Source organism: Cricetulus griseus, chromosome X, assembly GCF_003668045.3.
Source record: "Cricetulus griseus strain 17A/GY chromosome X, alternate assembly CriGri-PICRH-1.0, whole genome shotgun sequence".
Taxonomy (NCBI): Eukaryota; Metazoa; Chordata; class Mammalia; order Rodentia; family Cricetidae; genus Cricetulus; species Cricetulus griseus.
In genome coordinates this window covers 115759634-115778509 of record NC_048604.1, presented here as the reverse complement: position 1 = coordinate 115778509, position 18876 = coordinate 115759634, and the positions used below count along the sequence as shown (strand labels likewise).

Sequence of the window (18876 nt, the reverse complement as noted above, 5' to 3'; positions counted from 1 at the left end):
TGTATGTACAGAAAATACTAAAAACATATGTACTTAAGGTCCAAGATTCAGCCACATTAATGTGTTTTACTGTGCCATCAAGGATATTCTTCAAAGAAAAGGGTATTTTGTTGTTGTTTTGTTGATGTAAATGGCTGAAGTTGAAATACAGCAGCTTGATTCATGCTTAAAGTGCTGCAGTTTTGCAAAATTAAAAACATCCATAAAGAGGATGGGTTTAACATTGTTAGTTCTGGAGAGGTTTGAGGGTACCCAGGGCTCTAAAGAACCAAAAGTTTACTGTTTCAAACTGAAAATATTGACGATTAATATCATGCTTTCCCTGAGAAATGGTCTCACAATTGTACCCTGGTGATGAAACCTTTGGTAGAAACTTGAAACAAACTTTGACTCCCCCACTCCCAATTCTAACAAGACCGGAAATAACTACTAGGGATAGCCCTAGCAGCTATATGCTCTATGGAGATCCACAGTGCAAGAGAAAATTCCTCCAAATTCATTTATCTGTTCCTGTTCTCTGTATCTCTTGACAATTATTAAACCCTTCAGTAAATTGATCATAAGTGGATAGCAGGGATGGGCAAACTTTTTTGACCTGTCAAAACAGCCAAACACTTACAATGCATTCACAATGAATTTTCACCAGAAACAAATACTTCCTCTTCTCCAAGCTTTACTTACTTTTCACCAGCATTAGTGTTGGGATTTAAAGCAACAGAAGTATAGCAGTACCCTAAGTGCTGCCATAGAGACAGTGGGTGTTTGGAGCACAAGACCTACAGTCACTATACCCTTAACCTATACATCATTTCAATGACTTTTTGTGTTAACTTTGGGTGCTCATTGGAATTTCTTGAGACATTTTAAAAACCACTGATGCTCAGGGATGATGAAGTAGTATGCTGTAGGCAGACAGCACATCAATATAAAAAATACTTCCAATGGAAGCTGGGTGGTCATGGCTCATGCCTTTAATTCCAGCATTCAGGAGGCAGAAGCAGGCAAATATATGAGTTCAAGACCAGCCTGGTCTACAGAATGAGTTCCAGGACAGCCAGGGCTACATGATAAACACTGTTTGAAACAAACAAAACCCCAACAACAAAATGGAACCAAAATGACACAAACAAACAAACAAACAAACAAACTTCCAAGGGAATGTTCATGTGTAGCCTGTGGTGGCAACCACCATTTGGGGTGAAGTGAGAAGGTTGCTGAATAAAACTGCTGATAGGAGCACATGTTTTTCCTTTGGAGAAACACCAATTAGGGCTTCTCTGCCTTGGACAATGCTTAGTGTCTGTACTAGAATTATGTATGTCTACACTAGAATTATGCTTAACTCATTTAAAATGCAGTACTCATTTCTCCTTTGGAAAAAGACACATAAATGCGGGAATCTAGCTTTGCTTGAAATAGTCTCACCCAGCTCATATTGGCCAGGAACTGACTCTACCTCCTGAATGCTGGAATTATAGGACTGTACATCATTCTTGGATTATCCAATGCTGAGTTTTGTGTATGTTAAGCAAGAACTTGACCAAATGAACTACATCCCCAAGCCCTAGCTTCTTTAATTAGAATCAATTTTACTAGTGGGCATACACTGTACAGATATGCTTCCATCACATAGTGTCTCTTGTGAAGATGCAAAACAGCTGACGTATCTGCTTGATCCAGAAAATTACTTAATTTTTTTATGCAGCATTTTGTAAATTTGGGGTTTTGCATCATCTCCTCTCCTCTATCATATCCTCTGCCCATTCCCTTCCCCATCTCTCTAGAGATGATACATTTCTCCATAGGAGAATGCTGAATATATATATATATATATATATATATATATATATATATTATATATCAAATTAGGAACAAGCTTGCTTCACATGTCAATCCCTTCTCCTCTCCCTCCCCTCTCCCCCAACCCCCACCAGCCCCCCCACCCTATCCCCTCTCTGCTATGCAGGGACGCTAGGGCCCTCCATGGGGGTTCCCCAAAGTCCACCACATCATCCTGGGCTGGGCCTGGGCCCTCCCGCATGTGTCCTGGCAGAGAGAGCATCCCTTCATGTGGGATGGGCTCTCAAAGTCCCTTCTTACACCAGGGAAAAATACTGATCCACTTCCAGGGGGCCCATAGAGTGCCAAGGCCTCTTCATTGACATCCATGTTCATGGGTCTGGATCATTCCCGTGCTGGCCTCCCAGACAGCAGTCTGGGGCCCATGTGCTCCCCCTTGTTCAGGTTAGCTCTTTCTGTGGGTTTCACCAGCCTGGTCTTGATCCCTTTGATCTTCACTCCTCCCTCTCTGCAACTGGGTTCCAGAGTTCAATTCAGTGTATAGCTGTGGGTGTCTGCCTCTGCTTCCATCAGCCACTGGATGAGGGCTCCTCATGCTCCAAATTAGCTCAGGAGATCCTACCCCTTCCCATTCTCTGGGGTCCATGCATTTTTCTCTTAAGAGTCCTTCTTGTTTCCTAGTTCCTTTGGTGATGAGGATTGTAGGCTGGTAATCCTTCGCTCTATGTCTAAAATTCATATATGAGTGAGTAATACCATGTTTGTCTTTTTGTGACTGGGTTACCTCACTCAGGATGGTTTTTTCTAGTTCCATCCATTTGCCTTCCAATTTCAAGATTCCATTGCTTTTTTCTGCTGAGTAGTACTCCATTATGTAAATGTACCACATTTTCTCTCTTGGACATATACCCAAATAATGCACATTCATACAACAAGGACATATGTTCAACCATGTTCATAGCAGCATTGTTTGTAATAGCCAGAACCTGGAAGCAACCTAGATGCCCCTCAGCTGACAAACTTTCATATCTGAATATAAATCAAATCTGAATCTTTCTCAGACATATCTTTCAATGTATCTCTTCCTTTTGTGGAAATCTGTTTGACCCTTGAGCAGGCTGTTAGAGGATTTAAACCAAGGAATAGCCTTGTGCATGTCAAGTGAGTTCTCTACAACCAAACATATTACATACCCAGCCCTATTTTGCCTGTTTATTTTTATGACATTGTGTCTCTCTAAATTCTCTAGGCTGTCCTTGAACTCAGTCTGAAGCAAAGATTGGCCTTGAACTTGAGATCCTTGTGCCCTAGTCTCTTGAGTAGCAATGATTGCAGACCTATGCCCTAACATAAAGTATGAACTGCTATGTTTAGAGAAAGAATTTTTACCTCTTTTTTTTTAAGAAAACCAGAAAGGGGGAAATTTTAAGTGGCAGCAATGTAGACTTTTGAAAGGACCAAGTTCCAAAACATTCTAGCAAAAGCTTCTCACAGTTTGATTGTCCTGTATTGCTGATCCTTGAACCACTTGCTATGGGTCATCAAGACAAGGAGGGTCTGCAAAATGAATCAGCAGATAAAACAGCTTTTTTACCAAGCCCAGTGACCTGTGAACTCAATTACTCGTTCCTACATGTTGTAAGGAGAGAACTAATTCCTGTAAGTTATCTTCTGAGCTCTGCAAGTGTGCCTTGGCATGTGGGAGTCCTCCTCAAAAAGAAAAAACTAAATGTAATAAAAACGAATCTGAGAAAACAAGCTATAGAGCTTGTCCCAGAAAAGGTATTAGAAATGTCAATAAATATTACATTGTTCAGCTGGGAGGTTGGATAGCAAAGCTTTCTTAATGAAGGAGTCAGAAAGCACATTGATTTAAATTCTGGTGAAATCATCTCATCTTATCCTGAATGAGCACTCCAAGAAACACTGAGGAGGGCTAGATGTGAGCTACTTGTTCCTTTGTCTTCCATATGAGCAACCAGGAAGGTGGAAATTAGGGAGAAAATGCAAGAGACTTTTTCAAAGATACAACAACTCTTGTTTGGGACTGAGTAGCTCCCATCATTACTAGTTTCCTGTAATACGACATGTGCAGTTCTGATAGTTTTGCTAGAGGGTTTCTTAAGTTCCAGATAGGCAGTCTGAGCTAGATAATGTCTGAGAAGTAATGGCAGGAAAGAAGACTATGTCTGTTAAAATAGCCTTGACCATAATATGTCAGTCATCTCATAAGCTAGTGAGTATGAGTGCACCCTCCCCATGAGGAACCTGATGTGTTCCCATGCTGCTGAACTGTTCTCCTCCAGAAAACTCAGAATTTAGTTTTTATAGTTACAAGTGACCACCCTGACAGGTCCTGCTTTTCTAGGACTTGATCTGATCAATGAGGGGCATTGAGGAAATGAAGAAATAACAGATACATTCTGATGGAGGACACCTACTACTCAGCAATTCAGAACCTCTGCATGTTTATTTTGCAGGACACAGGAGGAGCTGTTAGCAGGTCTCCACAGGACCCTAGGAAAGTAGTCTCAAGTTGCAGACATTTGAGAGGAGGAAGCTGAGGGTTCTAGTTTTTGCAGACTCCTCAATTATTCAGAAACATTCATACTTGCACATGCTATCAACATTCACACTCAGAGCATAGGAAAGCTTCGCCATCCTTCTGAGCATCACCCAGGGAAGGCTTTGCACATTACCTTGTGGGCCTTTGATTCCTTGAGTTGATGGTGTTCAAGTCAAACAATACACATTCACTCAGGGTTTCATCTGCTCTTTATGCATTCACTCATGGCTTTCTTGGTCTTTACACAGTCCCTTCTACTGTTTCACAGAAAGGGAAAGTATATCCATGTTGGAAGCATTTGCTTTGGAGTGATCTCATAAGAAATGGTATCACTCAGAAATCTTTTAATGTTTTTGCTTCTGGTCTAACAACTAAGAGTCCTGTAATCTTTTTGTCAGTTTCCAGAAACAAGGCCAAAAATGCATCTAAGTAGTTAGGAAGGAGTAGTGTTGATTCTGACTTTTCCAATATTATTCTTTACAACACATAAATTGATAACATCACAGTGCCCCATTGACTGCTAATAACTCATTAACTCATTCATTTAGCAAGCACGTATTACCAACCAGCATAGTCCATTGATATTAATGTACAGATTTCTTTACACGCTTTAACATCTCTGAAGTAGCAGCGTCTTCTCAGTCAAGGTCCTGGTGGAAAACACAACGGTCTGAAATGGGAATTAAAGAGGGCATAATGAAAGGACTATTCTGTAATGATGTGGGCATAGGAAACAGAATTCAATAAGAGGTTTGGAAGCATTCAAAGCTGGCAGCACCAAGAAACATCTCTCCTAGGTGTGAAGGACAAGAAGAGGGCATGATTATGGGGACCTAGAAAGAACTGTGTATAAAGTTTCTGAAGTCACAGAAGAGTAGTAAAGGAACACAACTTTCAGGCCAGTAGGAAGAAAGCACTGTAAATAAAAACCCAACCTCTCTTCCTGTCCTCTGAGCTCCTGCTGTTGGCTGAAACTGTTTCAAACCAACCAAAACCCAGAGGGTAAAGGAACAAAGTACAACATTTTGAAAGTTTTAGAGAATGGATATGGTGGGGCAAACCAAACCACCCAGCACAGTTCATCCCTTTGAGCCCTTCACATCTACTCTACTTCTGTGTTCTCTTAGTGTTTCTATCAATCTGTCTGCTATCAGCTAAGAAGAAAAACACTTAGATATGCTGATATACCTCAGGGCAATGACATATAACAATAATTTTCAAAATGCTAGAGGAAAGTACATTGAAAGTTTGTGGCATCTACCGGGTTCTTTAGACAAATAAAATCTCATTCCTCAGTACAGGGATCACAAAATTTCCCCATCATCTACTCCAAGAGTCAGTAGACTACAGCCTACAGGCTGACCATCTGTTTCTGTTAGTAAAGTTTTAGTTGGGACACAGCCACATACATTCTTTCTCATATTGTTTATAGCTGTTTTCATGCTAGGGCAGCAGAGAGGAGTCATTGTGACAAAGACCATATGGCTCACAAAGTCCAATTTGTCATCTATCCATTTAAGAAATGTTTAGTTCCATAACTACAGTCAGTGAAGGGCAATATCAGTTTTGTCGTATTCCCATATGAACTCTAAATCTTTAGCTATCAGTTGTTTTCCATACAATATGGCCAGGAAACAATATAGTTGGAAGAGAAGGCTAATTAATGTAAAATTTATGTGCTTCAGTTTTACTTCTGTGACTAGTCATGGGATGAAAGTTGGTATGTCCCTCAGATTCTCTTTGAATCTTTCCCAGCATTTCAACTAGATTGATTGTTTTATCCAGATGATGAATCCAACCTTTCACTTCTGGAATGTATGCTTCTTAATGGTCCTGTTTTGATTGTTTGCTTGTAGTTTCCACTGGTTAGCATTACAGATCAAAGTGCTAAAGAGACTTATCCTTAGGCAATCAACTGGCCTGGCTACTTGTTTCTCCTTGTAACCCTGTGTGTGAGCAATGCAATTTCCTTTCCATAATCATTCCACCCCCATTCTTTACCCAAATCAATTTGGTGGCTTATTCCAGAACACATGGACTCATTGAAGTCAAGCTTATCTAAATAAGTAAAGGACATTTCTCTCTTTTTTTTGTTTTTTTCAAGACAGGATTTCTCTGTGTAGCTTTGGAGCGTATCCTGGCACTTGATCTGGAGACCAGGCTGGCCTCGAACTCACAGAGATCCACCTGCCTCTGCCTCCGGGGTGCTGGGATTAAAGGTGTGTGCCACCAACGCCCAGCAGGACATTTCTTTAGTAGTCAATTAGCTTTAAAAATAAGAGGACCCATTCATAGCTCTACAACATGGTCCTTCACCTTCACCCATGCCTTTTGCTGTTCATATATATATATATATATATATATATATATATGGAGAGAGAGAGAGAGAGAGAGAGAGAGAGAGAGAGAGAGAGAGAGAGAGAGATACACACCTCTGGTTTAAGGTACACACTATATCATGAAGTTATTTCCTCATCGCCACTAAATGTTGATCAGCTGATTCTGCAACTGAGCTTTGAGCAAGACATCAAACCAACTATTTTGGGATGATGAGACATGTGGTAAGCATGAGCCCACATGTGCACATTCTCCACTGCAAAATGAGTTCCTTGGCCAGAGGCATGTAAGGTCTTCTTTGAGTCTAATTATGTAATACATTCACACAATGGGGAAAATAACATAGCTCTACTTTCCAACCTAAGGGTGATATTGCCCCTCTTACTTTTGTTGAGACCTTGATTATTTTTATACATAGAATCACTGTATAAAATTGAGGATAGGCCAAAGTGAGTGTGGATGCTAGGGCTCCAGCTTGGGGAGATAAGTGAGAAAAACCAAAGTAAGTGGCAGATAGAATAGTTAAGCATGGAGAATTGTTCAGCACCTCTTTACTTTCAAAATGGAAACTTCACATTTGTCTATTCCATGCCAGTTCAGCAAAGACAAATAAGTGTAAAAACTGTAAAACTAGATGGCACATAATCAATCTTCATGGACATACGATTCATATTCCAGAGCTCAGAATAACTCAGAGACAAAATGTTAGCGATATTGAGAAAGTGAATTTAATGAACAATACATTATAATTTGCATAATGTACAAGATGGCATACAGCTTTATTCTACTGTAAAACTCCATTTGGAAGCTTAGAAATAAATATATTAAACATTTAATTATTATTATTACTAATTTTATGCTAAACATGTTAAGGTAAGTAAATAGGAACTTTGTAGGTAACAATAACAAAATAGCCAAATGAATGCAGACTTCCTATCGTCTCTTGAGATTAAAGCATTGCTATCTCAGTGTTCTATACTTTGGTTACCTTATACTTAAAAGCTATATATATATATATATATATATATATATATATAACACTTCAAATTTTGTGAAGAGCATTAATATCATGTTAAGTGCACTTGCCACAGGAAACACTGAAGTATCACATCACAAAAAGATAAGAAAGGACCTTAAATGCATATTGCTAAGCAAAAGAAGCAAGTCTATAAGGAATCTTTATTGTGTTTATGCATTAATCAAGGCAAACGGTACTCTAAACCATAGCATGGACCTTTTAAAGTGTTACCTTAAGTTAAAAATAATGTCCAAGTATTGTCTCATCAATTCTAATAAATGTGCCACACTGATACAAGGGGCTAACTAGTAGAAACTATAGAGATGGACAGTGTGTTAAAATGCTCTGTAACTTTGGCACAGTTTTTCTGTAAACCCACATTTTCTCTAAGAAATAAAATCTACTAACTATAATCAGGCAAAATAAGTCAACTTCCTAACAAAAACATTAGGAGAGTACATTGGCAAACAAATGAATGTGTCTAAAGATGATTCAGTGTGTAACAAAACTGGGAAACTTGCCCTTTTATTTTTCTGAAGAACGGCTTCTGACTCTGTGTTTAGTGATTCATAGATGTTCATGAGACATTGAAAATGTGCCTTCCATCTGCGATACACTAAACCAGCAGACTCATCATCTACAGGCCCCAGAGAAAATCTTGGCTTGCTCATCATTACAGTGCTTACTCCAGGAACAGGAGACACAGTGCACATAAAGCCGGGCCAGTAACTGGACTGATGAGGTAAAGTATTCCTCAGATCAAACCAATTTTATTTTGGTGCTGAAAATTGAACCCAGGGCCTCACTTGTGAGGCAAGGGCTCTAACACTGAGCTCCAGCTCACATCTTTTTTTTTTTTTTGAGACAAGGTCCTCCCTAGTGACCCAGCTTGCCCCAAACTTGTGATCCTCCTGCTTTAGCATCCTGAGTAGATAGGGTTACAACTGTACCTCACCACTTTATGGCTTTGATATCCTCATTAAATATTTGTATAGCATTTATATTGAGGCACACTTTAGTGATGGAAGAGATACAAGTTCCTCTTTCCTCTTTGTTCTTAGCAACTTATATCTGGTCCAAACTGGCATATCATATTCAGCAAAACAACCCCATAATTTTAAAACTGTCCTTCGAAAGCAATTTATGACTCAGGAATTGCTCTTCAGGGACAGGATCTCTACCTCATCTATATACTCAAGCAGCTATTATGTTTGGTTTTTCCTGTTAATGCCATATTCTTCCTGCGAGCTGTTCCCTACTTCATTATCGTTCCAGTGATGTTCAGTGCCTCTTAGGACCTTGGGAACCTGCCTGAGTACCTTGTCTCTTCACATGGCTCTGATAATTCATAGGTTTTGAAAGAAAATAATGTTAACCCAGGTTCTCAGGTGACAAGAAAGAGTTTAAATTGAGTAATGGAATTTCCAGAAACCTATGTGCAAAAAACCAGTGACGGGACCTCCAAAACCTCTGTGTGTACTCCATTAACCCAAGGATCACCAGAAAGAGTGAAAAAAATCTAGATATCCCTTTTTTATGTCAGCTAGAAATCAATAATCTTTTAAAATATCCACTTATGAAGAGAAGACATGTTCACACTTCTCAATCAACTGTACAGTTCTGAGTGATTGACACAACTACTTGTGATGGAATGACTTCCTTTCTTGTTTCTAAAAGAGAACGAATGAAAATGAAGTCTTATGTTTGTGCTCCATCAACTCCTATGCATTTTCACAAAGAAGTTTGAACTTTCTGATGTCCAAATAAAAACTTGGTCAGTAAAAATTATGTATAATCAGATTCCCTTTATTGGCATAAGTATATTTAACAACAGAGATAACACATATATAGTTCTCTGACCTCCTAACATATTCTAATGACTTAAACTTTGCTTTGTGTGCCTTAATTGCAGCCTCATTTAGAGAGAAAGGGAAACAGACAATTTTCTTCTCATGTTAAAATATTGGATTAAAATGTAAACATTTTGGCACTTACAAGCTATGAACTCAATTTCACTTTTCTAAGCATCCTTCTCCAGGTGAAGTAAATGAAGTTTAACTGATAATATTGGAAATATTATGGCTTATTCATGGTGATATGTTAGTTTGTGTTCCTGTGTGGTGTGGCAGAAGAGTAAATTTGTTTCTGTAGATTAAAAGAGTGATCTTGAAAAATATTCCTGTGGGAAAAGCATGTTTCATCAATATGTCATGGAGAGTAAAGATGGGCCTTAGAAAAAGATGGCTTTTACTCTGGGAGAAGATCTGAGGAAAGGCTAGTAAAGATGGCCAAGTTGGATTGTTGGATTGCTAGCGGGTCCCTCTATTTTACCATATAAACAAAACATGACTGCAGTTTTAGCTTCAGCAAATTAAACATACTATGTAATATTCATTAACAAATCAGTCAAAACATGAATTTCTGGTCTAAAGTAAATTGTCATATTTGTTAACATTCCATTTACTGTAACACATACTTGGGATAGACAGGTTTTGGAGGCTTCAACCCATGGTTTGTTGACCTCATTGCTTTTGGTTGTCTGGTGGTAGGCCAGAAAATCTTGGCAAGAAAGTGTGATAAAACTATTTACTTTATGGCTTGAGTAGATGGTGGGAAGAGGCCAGGATCCTAACAACCCCAGTGCACCTTATAATCCAAAGACATCACATGATGATCCACATTTTAAACTTTCTTTTGCCTCCCAAAAGTGATTAATCTTTAACAGATGGGAGACATATAATATTCAAACTATAGTATGCCTCATAATAAATATCTTTTAAAATATTTGTTGTACACTGGGGGGCACTTTATTGTATATAGAATGCTTAAGGTCCAACTCAGCATCTAAACAAAAGGGCTAAAGAGATTATAAATCCCAAAGTTTTATTTAAGTTACTCATTTTTTCATAGTAGTTCAAATTTTTCAAGCCATTTTATGTACATTAATTCACTAGGTATATTCATTTTTAGAAAATGTATTCATATCTGTATACATGTATGTTTCATGGGTATGCATGTGAAGGCCAGAGGATAACCCTTGGGAGTCACTGCTTTCTTGATACCATGGGTTTTAGAGATGTAACTCATGTCATCATGTTTGTAGGGTAAGTACTTCTATTTCCTAAGTCATATCACTGGCCCAGCATCTAAGTTATTCTAAGGTAGACCAGTTATTTTCATTTTATAGTAAAAAAGACCAAGGTCTATTTTGGATAATTAACTGACTTCAGAAGGCTGGTAAGTAGTCAAGATTAGAACTAAGGTCCTCTGAGGCCAGGATTAAGCTTTTTGCACAACATCCTGGTTGCATTGTGCTGTGTTTTGAATATGACATGACCCCACAAGCTTATGAGTTTGAACATTTGGTACTCAGTTGGTGGTGCTACTTGGAAAGGTTATTGGATGTTTAGGAGATGGAGTTTGTCTTCTAAATACAGCATTCTCAAATTGTAACTTTTCTAGTGGAATAATGCAGTAAATTTGATAAAAGTATTAATGAGTATTTCTGGAAATTTTTGTTAGTATGTTTGGAGCAACTCTATGGAACTACGGTATTCATTTCATAATTCAGATTATCTTTTCTAATTCTTAATATGCCACAACATTCCTGATTTTTCAGTATATATTTTATATATTTGTACATGCTGTTTCTTTTCTTAGTTCAAATGTCATAAATGACACTATTGTAGGAGGAAAGGTCCTGCTAATTTCTTGTGACAAGGTTCAGATTAATGTGAGATGTATTGCATGGACAAAAAGAAACACTGATCACAGTTCAAAATGCTCTAGATTTTTCAATTTCAGAGGATTCTTGGACTTGATATTTCTAACATCTAACAACTTTATTCCTACAAGTAAGAATTGTCCTTATTTTTTCCACAGCTTTCTCCTCTCCAGAGAAATATAAACCTTGGCATATCAAAGGATTGTATGACTCCCATTACTGTGACTCAGGTGAGTGCAATCCATTTGTTTCTTATTTGAGTACTTAATTATCATTAGTCATATATTAATGACCTTTAAAAAAAAAGGAGGTATACGGCCGGGCGTTGGTGGTGCATGCCTTTAATCCCAGCACTCGGGTGGTAGAGGCAGGCGGATCTCTGTGAGTTTGAGGCCAGCCTGGTCTCCAAAGCGAGTGTCTCGAAAAACAAACAAACAAAAAAAAAACAAAAAAAAAGGAGGTATACAATGTTCCAAGCTGCCCTTGTTTTTGGGCCCTAGAAAATCTATATCCTAATTAGTAAGTACAGTGATAAGAAGAGGAGTAAAATAAGGGCTCATTATGTTCATATGTTGCAAGTGTTATTTATGCAATCGAGGATGAAATTGGGTTTTTAAGATTATCTATCTCCTCACAACTTTTTTGGTTTATTTATGGGAAAATCGAAAACTGGAATCTCCAAATAAGGAGTGAAAACTTCCAGGCATTAAACTTGTCCTTTAGTTGTTTTGAAATAATACATTATTATTAACTTAGAACGAGTATTTTTAAAGACCAATTTGCAAGTATTTTCAGAAGATTTTTTAAAATCTGTGTGGGCATTAGAAATGACGATCCTTTTTATGTCTATGAAACAATTTATTGAATGCACTGACTAACAATAAAGAACAACATATATGAAAACTTAAACTTTATCTTTTGTGTTCCCCAATTTCCTAAAAATGCATTGACACTGTTCTCCAACTTAAGTATCCTCTCTCTCTTTCTCAATTACTTTTAGAAAGTTTGCTAACATTCTCTCCCTTTTTCAACTTTCATTTAGATATTCTAATAATCACCAGTGTTGTGCTTCTACCAGTGATGAAGAATCAGTAGTCTTAATCCAAGGAATAGCTAGCCTTCAAAAAATACAGCTGTGCAAACTAGAATAACGGGCCTCCTTATGGGTTTATGACTGACAATCCAGTTATACTCTTAAAGAACCTTTAGTTTGTTATTTTGTTACTTGTAGTTGAAATTACCCAGAGTATTGCAAGTTGCTGTCTCTTCACGATGTACTGGATACAGCAATCAGGGGGGTACTGTTGAAACACATGAGATATTTTGTAATTCTTCAGCTCAGAACTCTCAGTAGTCTCCATTTCATTCAATGACCCAAATCCCTAGTTAAGATATGCAAGTCCCTTGCTCTATCTCTGCCTTCCTCTCTTACTTTGAAATGGTGATTTTCAAAAATGCTTAAGGCTGTAACGTTTGGTGACGTTATTTTTGTTTTCTTTTGACTTATTTCACATATAGGTTTGATCGCCTTTTCTCGGCCAAGCTATAAAAATGTATCGCCTCTGCCCTTATGGGAATCTTACATAGTGGGGAGACAGCGCAGATGAGCACCAAAAGCTTCATTACATGAATAATTCAATGTAATTGTGATGCGTGCAGTGAAGGGGAAATAAAGGCAGGCTTCTGTGGCCTAGTTCAGCACAGGATCAAGAAAGCTTCCTGAGGAAATAACATTTAAGACCTAGATGATTTACGGGGATTGGGTTAAGGAAAACAAGAAAGGACACAAAGTGGCAAAAGACAAATGTGGGCAGGGAGAGGAGGCACAGCTTGGGATATGCTAGAGGAAAGGCAGTAGCCTTCTTATGCTGGACCATATACAGTAATTTGTATTTTATTTTCAGGTAAATTGAAAACCATGGAAAGCTGCATAGATCAGTTCAGGGATGGATGAGTATAATCTCTACAATGACAGGCAAGTATAGTCATGTGCTAATGCTAGATGGTAAATATAGGTCACAGTGTTTACTGTAAAGTTCTTTCAAATTTTCCGTATAGTTAGACATTTAACATACCATCTTGAGATGAATCATTCTTTTGGGCAGTTGGAATGATGGGGAACAAGAATAACTGTAAAGACAACAGCCAGAGAGACATCTCATCTGGTAACACACTTGCAGCAACAGACTAATTTAATTACTCAGTTTCAATCCCCAGAGTCCATGTGAAGTTGGAGAGGAGTCCACAGAGTTGTTCTCTGACCTCCACATGTGCATGCAACACACACACATCAATATACATAAAATAGCTAATAATAAAATTCAAAATGATTAAAGCCAGGAGACTACTGAAATAGCCACGAAAAACAGAGACATTAGTTTGGGCTTGTGTGGTATCACAGAGATGAGGAAACTTAAGAAGTAGATTCCATATGATTCCCTGACTGACTTTGCCTCAGGGCAAAGGAGAAGCAAGAAGTAAAAATCATTCCATGGTACCTTGTTACAGTCACAGGTTAGAGGATGGGTGCCCCTAAGTACTGAGATGGGACAGGCTGGAACAAGACGACTAGGGAACAAGAATGATAGCAGAATATTTAGTTTGAATATATTTTCAAAGAAGTTATCCAGGCGGAGATGTCATACTGGCAGCTAGATGTGGGTTGTCATCATTAAATAAAATTATAGAAATAAATCCTCAAGAAAAGGAGTTTTATTTGACAGTGAATGGAGAAATGATTATTTTGGAAGCCAGTTCCAGAAAAGAGTAATACAAATATTTTTCGAATCAAGTTCATATGTCTGGTAATGTCTTTTGGGGAGCTGTCAAGCTTGGATTGGTGATCAGTGACAACCACTAAGTAAATTTAGTCTTAAAGTCATAGTGGGTTATTTGGTTGCATAGGACTTGCAAGGCATCCAATGAAACATATTTGTGACCTACGTGTTTTCCCCTATGATTTCTTGGCTGTATACTTGGCTGTGACAGGAATAAGTAAACTGGCATGATGGATCTTCTCAGAGTCTAGGGCTGAGAAGAAAGGTCTGCATTGAATATGCAAGTTTTACAATATAAGAAGTATCCAATACCATGAAAGTAGGTTAGAAGTGTAGAGAAAGGGAGCACTGAAGGATCCAAATGGTAACAGCTATGCTGAGAATTCTTAGAGGCACAAGAAAAGACGCATTTAGTAACTAGAAATAGAAAAAAATCTGGAGTGTGTGATTTTCAGACTTCTGTTGGTGGATTTTGCATTGTTTCTGATCTCTTTCAGAAACGCAAGCATATATAGGTGCTCCTTTCACATATATGTATCTACGTCTGTAGGGTAGATGCATGGCAGTGGATAGCTGAATTCCACAGTGTTTGTTTTTAAAAAGAGAAGATTGCTGGCAGAAGCCATTATGGTTTGTCCATATTTCCTGTGGCATCTGACTGAACATATTCATTGGACTACTACAGAGCAATAACCTATAGGCATAGAAAAGACTGACGCTGACAGTATACTTTCGTGCAGAAGAGGTGGACAAAGGCTCTCCTTAGTCTTTAAGCACTTGAATTCTGTGCCATTCAGAGAATACTTTACTTTTGACATGGGTTCTCTTTATAATCTAGGCTGATCCTCCTGATTAGACTCCCAAATGCTAGGATTCCATCTATATACCAACATACCCCACTTGTATTTTAAATATTATTTTGTACATACATTTAAGAAAAGAGATCAAACTGAGGGTGTTTGCCTTTGTTTTCAGGAGCAACTAGAGTGGGTTTCTGCTATATTTTGTGTATGTGGGGTTTGTATTATAGAAATACCCAGTTAAATGCTGGAATTCATGAAACCATTGTACAGAGATTTGCTTTGAATTCAATATGAACACAAAGGTTCATGCTCTTGAGTTTGAGTTGTAAATTTAAGAATTATCTAACCACATTTTTCTTAGTGAATAAATCTACTTTGTTGTACCTACTCCAGAGACAGACTTCACCATCGCCAACTTCTCACATCCGGCTAAGATGTCAGTGAGTAGTGGTTGAGTCCCATCATGTTTGAAGACAGTTTATTTTTCCAAGCACATAGTTTTCTTATCTCCATTTATGAAGGACATCACAGTGGTGTGAGAATTCTTAACAAGTACCGTACTTATTGAGTTACAATAGGCTGAGTTTTCTACAGATGGCCTATTTTGGAATAATGTTGTAAATGGTTTGTGTATTCCCTTACTATGAAGAATATTAAATACATTCTTAAATCAGTTTTCAAATTTCAAAAATGTATCTAAATATGTGTAGCGACTCTGTAGAATGAATCTGACATGGTTTTAGTTTTTCTACTACTATTATTTATTTGTTAGATTTTAAAGGGGTTCCATGTATTCAAATGAAGAAATGAGCTATGGGGAATTAACCTGACTCTGTAACATCTAGAACATGCATAGTTTTGATGCATGGGATGCCACTGAGATAGGGTCTGGTTATATAGCCCAGGACAGCTTAAAATTCTCTATGTAGCCAAGACTCACCTTCAACTCTTGATCCTCCTGCCTCCATCTCCAAAGTGCTGGGATTATAAGCATAACCTGCCACATCTGGCATAGACTATGCATATTTGTGTTTAAATAATCAGACTATGATCTACTTTCTTTGACATGTAATATTCTATCTACCTTTATAAGCATAGAGTCATGTCTAAGTTGCCTAGGAGCTAAGTCCAGATTCAGTCACAGTCTTTACACAACCTTAAACAAATTATTTCAGTTCTCTGGAATGCAGGATTAGAACATACAAAATAAAGAACCAGGCTTGGCATCCCTTCTGGATTTAACTGACTTTGCTTCTAAATTTGGTAGCTTAGGTACCAAAATGACAGGACTTATAATGGATTCAACTATTGGTCTGTGTTTCACCATCCATTCTTGAATCCTCACTCTTGTCATTAGCATGACTGTGGACAAGGCATATTTCCTTTTCTATTGTTTTGGACTTAGCGATATGACTTCTTTTTGACCAATGAGGCACAACACACATTCTTGAGCAGTGGGACTTATCCAAGTACACCGCTGCCATCATCATACTCAGGCTATTCTTTTGGTCTAATGAGGATGAGATATAAGCTTCTGATTTAGACTCTAAGGCCTATAAGAAGGAAGCAGAGCTGTCCAAGTCAACCTTCATAGACATGAAAAAACTGATTTTCATTTTAAGTCATTGATTTATGGGGTGGTTTGTTACTTGATATCATAATAACATAAGAAAATAATATGAATTAGGTAAGAGAAAATGAAAGTTTGAACATGGAGTTCCTGACTCTTCCCTACAGAGGCACAGGAAAGAGACAGTGGAACCTCTCCCTCCCTTTTCATTTAACTAGTCGCAGTAGTGAACAAAATGTGAAAATATGAATTGATTGGCTCTTATTTCCTTTTACTTAATGGCTTATAATATTGGACAAAATAATTTTTCTAACAGAGTTCTCTAATTACTAGTTTATCAGCAAGATGACCCTATGTTCCAATTTCTTTACACACATTCTAGTTTGTGTCTGTGTTTTTTCTTTCTTTCTCCTCTCTCTCTCTCTCTCTCTCTCTCTCTCTCTCTCTCTCTCTCTCTCTCTCTCTCTCTCTCTCTGTGTGTGTGTGTGTGTGTGTGTGTGTATAATCATTTAGCTCTCTTCACTTTCAAAAAGAGACTGAATTAGACAATGAGTTCTGAAATTACCAGAATCCCACCAGTACATCTTGAAACATTACCATCTCCATCCTGAAGTTTGCCACTATAAAAGGTTTCTACCCCATCTCTCAAAACATCCATAGCATGTCTTCTTTACATGACAGGCAGTCCTAGGATACACAAAAGGTGGCAAGTATGTCTCTTTGTTATTCTTGAAGCAATATACCTTGTTGGTGCTCCCTTTTCTTCTCAAACTGAAAAAATATTAAGTAATTTGTTTGGAAAAGTGTTGAGGAAACTTAATCTCAACAGTATTTTCCAATAAACTTGTGTCATTTCTGTCAATATAAAACGATTGTTGGCAAGATGGAATGGTACACTTCCTATTGTCTAATCAGGGAATCCTGAGTAGGTGAACATATAGAAGCATATGTTTTTTTAGACAATTAGCAAAATCCTAAATGTTCACAACACTGACATATCTCCTCTCATGTCCTAATATCCTTAGGTGAGAAATGACGACGAAATAGTATTCAAGGCTCCAGTCCTATGCTGAGAGAAAACAGTTGGCAAACAGAGATGTAGTTATTGGAGAACTGGTCCCGTTAGAGCCTACATTTTGCCATGCTGGAACGTAGCATGAGAACTCCCTCTATAGATGTTCCAGGGTTGTCAACCATCTTTTGCCAAAGACGCTGTTCTTCCCCACGAGAGTCCATCCAGTCTACAGTCTTCCCATGGCTGACACCTGAAGAAGGGAAAAGGGGGTACAACATTTCACACAGGGGATGGACATTCTAGAAGGCAAATAACACTCTCTAAGGGGAACTTTTAAGTAGAAATTCTCTTGTTGAGCTCTTCTCAATCCCCATATCTAGTGTAAGGTATTAAAATGAATCAGTCTTTTGAAGCCAGCATGATTTCTTTCTGCTTAGGTTGTGCAGGGAAATCAGAATGGCCCCTGATATCTCATTTCCTCCCTACTTTGATAGAGTGGCAGAGAACTAATTCATCTAAACCAAGTTAATGTTAATTCACAAGCTGGCCTTAGATATAAAGATCTCTATTTCTAGCATAGCTACTTCTCTGACCCTGGAGGTTTCAAGTTTACTGACATATACATCCCCTGCTCTCCTTAATCTAGAAAAAAGTTTCATATAGATGGAGGCTTTCTCAATCAAAATGTTGACATGGCATATGGCTAGCCTAAGATATGGGATAAAGAGGTTTGGGGTGACTGCATGTTCGCTTCTAGTGATAAAGCATTCGATCACTGTAATATGTCTCCTCACCTAGTTCACACCTTGCTATATTTTATGACACGAGTTATGTGTTTTCATTCTGTTTTTAGGATTCTATCAACATGACACACATGGGTCATTGAGAAAATGTATCCATCTGATTGGCCTGTGGGCAAGTCTGTGGAGAAGCTTCTTGATTGATGATTGACCTGGCAGGAAACAGTTCATGTGGGCAGTGCCACCCCTGGGCAGATGATCCTGGGTTATATAAAAAGCAAGTTGAGCAAGAATGTAAACAGTATTGTTCTCTGGTTCTGCTTAAGTTCTGCCTCTATGTTCCTGCCTTGACTTCCTGCCCTGATTTACCTTCGTGATGATAAATCCTTTTCTCCCCAAGTTGGCTCTCGTTATTGCCTTTATCATAACAATAGAAAGCAAACTAAGACACATTGCTTAAATGAACAATATTAGATGTTATGTACAGAGAAAATTTGATTTCCTTTTAATGTGATCGTTGTTGAGT

At 38.1% G+C, this 18876-nt stretch overlaps 1 protein-coding gene across 1 annotated transcript in view; it reads right to left on the bottom strand.

Annotated features, from left to right (window-relative positions):
• Positions 1 to 17173: 17173 nt before the first annotated feature.
• Sytl5 (synaptotagmin like 5) overlaps positions 17174 to 18876 on the bottom strand; it is a 102149-nt gene continuing 100446 nt past the window's right edge. The window contains exon 17 of the mRNA XM_035449764.1: positions 17174 to 17860. Coding sequence (XP_035305655.1) covers positions 17718 to 17860 — 143 coding nt within the window. The 3' untranslated portion in view covers positions 17174 to 17717. The remainder of the gene's footprint in view (positions 17861 to 18876) is intronic.